We start from the raw sequence: 5,298 nt of genomic DNA on the forward strand, positions 1-5,298 counted from the left end.
TGGAAACCGTAGGCAAGGACAGGTCACACTGGGCCTAAATACTTTGGTGCCATCTGCAAATGTTGCCACCTCACTGCTCACCCCCCTGTCTAGATTGTTATGAACTACAAAAATATTTACCGGCCTATTTGTAATCAAGTGCGTGACCTTCCTCACTCTGCTTCTCTCCCTGCACAGCCACCCTGAATATTAAGGAGACAGATCGGTGCTTCAACCCTCTCATGGCAGCTTACAACCTCACCTCCTCAGATCCTTCAACATTCATCCTAAATGGCATCCCGGGGCTGGAAGCTGCCCACATCTGGATTTCCATCCCTTTCTCTATGTCCTATATCATCAGCCTGTTGGGAAATTTCACGGTTCTGTTTGTTGTCACCAAAGAGCAGACCCTGCACAAGCCCATGTTCCTGCTGCTCTGCATGCTGGCGCTCACAGACATCGGCCTGTCGACCTGCGTCGTGCCAAAGGCACTGTGCATATTTTGGTTTTGTTCCAAAGGCATCACTGTGGATGGATGCCTCACCCAAATGTTCTTCCTTAATGCAGTTGCTGCTATACAATCAGCCATTCTTGTGACAATGGCCTTCGATCGCTACGTCGCCATATGTGAACCACTGAGATACGCCACCATCCTCACCAACGCACGAATCGCTAAGCTAGGGCTAGTGGGTTTGTTACGAGCTGTTCTCTTGGTTCTGCCAGAACCCCTGCTTCTGCGGAGGCTGCCATTCTGCGCCAACCATGTAATCCCCCACACGTACTGCGAGCACATTGCTGTGGTGAAGTTATTGTGTGGGGACACCACAGTCAATCGGACGTACGGCCTGGTGATAATATTTGTGGTCATCGGGTTAGACCTGACACTTATTGGACTGTCTTATGGGCTGATCATAAGGGCTGCACTCAGGCTCTCCTCCAAGAAAGTCCACCAGAAAGCCCTCAACACCTGCACAGCCCACATCTGTGTGATGCTGATGTCTTATAGTCCCAGCCTCTTCTCTGCCCTGACACACAGGTTTGGTCAGGGCATTGCTACCCACATTCATGTCCTCTTGGCCAACCTCTATATCCTTGTGCCCCCCATGCTCAACCCTATCATTTATGGGGTCAAAACCAAAGAGCTTCGTGACAAAATTGGAAAATACACCTGCAGAATGTGATCACCTGGTGCCACTCATGTTAAACCTGCTTTGTCCAAATTTGGCTGAGCTCAGCCTTATAGCAATTCTAAGTTTGGAAAGTTCCTCATACCTAATGTCTTATCACTCCATCACCAAGCATTGCTCTCTACATTGCTCAGTTCCATATCTCTAACCATCACCTGATCGCTTTCAGAATAACCTGTCATAGAATAGAATCATAGAATCATAGAATATTAGAGTTGGAAGGGACCTCAGGAGGTATCTAGTCCAACCCCCTGCTCAAAGCAGGACTAACCTCAACTATATCATCCCAACCAGGGCTTTGTCAAGCTGCAGCTTAAAAACCTCTAAGGATGGAGATTCCACCACCTCCCTAGGTAACCCATTCCAGTGCTTCACCACCCTCCTAGTAAAAAGCTTTTTCCTAATGTCCAACCTAGACCTCCCGCCCTGCAACTTGAAACCGTTGCTCCTTGTTCTGTCATCTGCCACCACCGAGAACAGCCTAGCCCCATCCTCCCTGGAACCCCCTTTCAGGCAGTTAAAGGCCGCTATCAAATCCCCCCTCACTCTTCTCTTTTGCAGACTAAACAAGCCCAGTTCCCTCAGCCTCTCCTCATAAGTCCTGTGCTCCAGCCCCCTAATCATTTTGGTTGCCCTCCGCTGCACTCTCTCTAACTTGTCCACATCCTTTTTGTAGTGGGGGGCCCAAAAATGGACACAATATTCTAAATGCGGCCTCACCAATGCCGAATAGAGGGGAATAATCACTTCCCGTGACATGCTGGCAATGCCCCTCCTAATGCAGGCCAATATGCCATTAGCCTTCTTGACAACCAGGGCACACTGCTGACTCATATCCAGCTTTTTATCCATGGTTACCCCCAGGTCCTTTTCTGCAGAGCTGCTGCCCAGCTCGTCGGTCCCCAGTCTATAGCTGTGCATGGGATTCTTCCTTCCTAAGTGGAGGACTCTGCACTTGTCCTTGTTGAACCTCATTAGATTTCTTTTGGCCCAATCCTCCAGTTTCTTTAGGTCACTCTGTATCCTATCCCTACCTTGCAGGGTATCTACCACTCCCCCCAGCTTAGTGTCGTCCGCAAACTTGCTGAGGGTGCAATCTACCCCATCCTCCAGATCATCCCCAAGCCCAACACACTCTGTCACTCAGTCTTTCTGTGACTTTTAGACCACCACACCTGATGGTTTCTTATATTTTCTCAGTCCTTTTTTCCATCAGGATGGTTGCTGATTCTCACCATTCCTCACTTTCCTCCATCTTTGACTCTTTTGACCCTCTCTGCCATCACAACGTACCCAGCTTTGCCGTCCATCAGGCTCCAACAATCCCTTCCAGTCCTGAGTCTGCCGAAATCGGTCTCTCTGAAACTTAACTATCAATAACTTGGAGTTTTCCCCTCTGGTGGTTAGTCACCCTCGAAGGTGTGAAATCTTCCCTCCATTATCAGTTCATTTTGGGACACACATTGTATGAAGACTGAGGTCAAAATGAACAAAAAGTTTATTTAATTGAAAATCACAGATGCAAAGATGAAGGATGGAAGAATCTCATGCACTGCTACAGATATCGACCCACTGGCAAGGCAGCAGATCGGCAGAAAAGGTCCTGATGAAATAGTGATGAAAAGCAAACATAGATGAGTTACACAGAAAATAAACAAAGACACAACCTCAGGCTTTCCAGTTCTACACTAGTCTCAGTGCCCTGACAATATGAGCCCCTATTATTGGTGAATCGTTTCATAACTTCCTGGGGAGGCTTTTAGACTGATATTCTCCAGGGTCTATTTTCTGCTCTACACAATGCTCACGGAGCACAGGGAATTGTCCCGGAGTCCAGGCCAACCTGAGAATCCAATCGACTGTACGGGGGAATCATAAATGTTCCTATCCAGAATTGAAAGTGACAGACCTGAGATTCATACACTCATTCTCAAGTCACAATAAGGAGATTTCCTCTCTCTGCTTCATGGTATTTTGGTGAGTATCATAACAATCCTTTCTCCTGCACTATTTTATTTTTGGGTTAGAGCAGTAAACCTGACTGGCCTCTTGAAGATATTTTATAATAAACAAAAGCATGGTCAAGCAACTGACTATATAATTTATCATCCATCAGCATGAATCACTCCTGCCTCTCAGATTTTGGTGCTTAGACATAATGAGGCACTCGCAGAAATAATTCCTCTGAGCATAAATGCTGTTGAAGGCCACGAGCCTTAGGCATTAAAGAAATGAGTGGAAAATATTCCTGTTCTTCTTCTCATTGTGCACCTAAGAAAGATTCTGGAAACAGTAAATCGTGTTTCAAAACTGCTACAGTCCAAAGACACAGACCTCTGGAAAGCGGCAGTATTGCTTCCCAATGCCACTAACTGGTAGCTAGTTTCAAACAGAGTTCAAAAAAACAAATTTTCATCAAGTAAGTTATCAGGACAATGGGGCAGGCAAATCAAGGCTGAAGAATAGCGCTTGAGGAAGGCAAAGTGCTGTTTTGAGGAGCTACGTGAAGGTGTGTGATGGGGTGTACAAACCCCACACTGGGCAGACAGGGGGAAGGAACTGATCTGGGCCCACCAAGCCCCAGGTTATTTCAGGCTGGGCTTTACATGGATACACTAAGGCCCCACGGTGCTGAATGCAGCCAAGTCCTGGCAAATGACAGTATGCAGCCCTGCAGGCTACGCTGGCATCTCGAAACAAGAAACCCACCTTAGTATCAAGTTTATTCAGAGGAAACACAATGAGTTAATAGGACAAAAAAAAGTTGTTGAAATCTGCAGCACTGTTAAGACTAAGGCTATTGAGGCTTCTTACCATGTGGCTTTGCACATTGCAGCTGGGAATAACAGTTTCTCATCTATGTTGTCTGGCTTAGCAGCATTGGCAAAGGATATGTGTGCGGTTGTGACGCAGGCTGGCTTGAGCGGGGGGCATTTAATATATTGTGGGACATCACTATGGCAGAATCATGATAATGCGTGTGAGATATATCATATCAGGTACCATTAGAAAGAATATATCGTGCTGAGTAAGATACTAATACTTATGTTCATGTATTATATGTGACATGCAAGTTATGGATGTATTGATATTTCTGTATGTCAATTTCGGCTGGCTGGGACGCAACTCAGATAGACAGGCGGCAAGACAATAGCCTGCTTAATGACCCATTGAGACACTCACAGATGGGAGGGGGCCCAAGCGCACCTGAAGAGTCATCAGGATCAGCCCATGAGACTCTGGACTCCAGTTTGGGTCTTGTGACTGTCACCAGGCCGCATGGCCGGGGGAGGGGGTTTATAAGATCAAACCAAGGAATCCATTTTGTCTTTGCTCCTGTCGAGTCTGCAGACACACACCTACCTCTGGATTAATTCATCTTGCAACTGAACCAAAGGACTTAGACCCATCCAGGTACTGGATGTGAACCAGAGGGAACTATACAAGCCTGCAACTCCACATTTCTTCCAGAAACCTGATGTATATGGACTTTTAATCATTTGTATATCTGTGATTGCTCTAATCTTTTAACATTTCTCTCATGGGTTATTTCTTTCTGTTTACAATAAACCTTTAGCTCTAGTTACGGAAGGACTGGCTTCCAGCGTAGTATTTTAGATAAGATCCAAACTTATATTGAACTGGTGCTGTGGCTGGCCCCTTGGGGTCAGAGGGACCCTGTTTAGTCAAGAGCATAGAGTTTAAGTAACTGGTCTGTTTACTGGACCTAATGCTGATTTGGGAGCCTGGAGCTGAAATGCAGTAAAGGGGGCTGTGTGCATTTGTGTACTGGCTTCTGTTGGGATTCAGAAGTGCAGTTTGTGGCTGGATGGGAAGTCTGGCTTTAGTGCCACCCACCAGTGCTGGGAGAATCTGCTTTCCTTTTGCAGCCTGCCCTGATCTTGGCATTATCAGTTGGTTACCCTGGGCACGGCCGGGTCACAGCAGTGACAATAGGAAAGAAAGCAGCATGACAGCTAGACAGCTAGCTGTGTCTAACCACACAGTGTCATGCCACACTGCGGAGAGCCCCACTGATGTAAAAGAGCAGCTCCTAGAAAGTGTTGGTCAGAGCCCATCTTATTCCATTCAGATGGATGAGTCCACAGATACATCAACTGCTGCACAGCTC

The 5,298-nt window shown here is 46.7% G+C and overlaps 1 protein-coding gene across 1 annotated transcript; it reads left to right on the forward strand.

The window, feature by feature from the left end:
- The first annotated feature begins 221 nt into the window (after nucleotides 1-221).
- On the forward strand, nucleotides 222-1,160 carry LOC137157814 (olfactory receptor 52P1-like). Its single transcript, XM_067555222.1, has one exon. The coding sequence runs from the start codon at nucleotides 222-224 to the stop codon at nucleotides 1,158-1,160; it is 939 nt and encodes a 312-aa protein (XP_067411323.1).
- The last annotated feature ends 4,138 nt before the right edge of the window (nucleotides 1,161-5,298 follow it).

This window comes from Emydura macquarii, unplaced genomic scaffold (genome assembly GCF_026122565.2).
Source record: "Emydura macquarii macquarii isolate MOO-44397 ecotype Brisbane River unplaced genomic scaffold, CSIRO-AGI_Emac_v2 contig_1580, whole genome shotgun sequence".
Classification (NCBI taxonomy): Eukaryota; Metazoa; Chordata; order Testudines; family Chelidae; genus Emydura; species Emydura macquarii.

What these genes read in the sequence shown, in the direction of transcription:
- LOC137157814 (XM_067555222.1), top strand. Translation starts at nt 222, where the DNA reads ATGGCAGCTTACAACCTCACCTCCTCAGATCCTTCAACATTCATCCTA.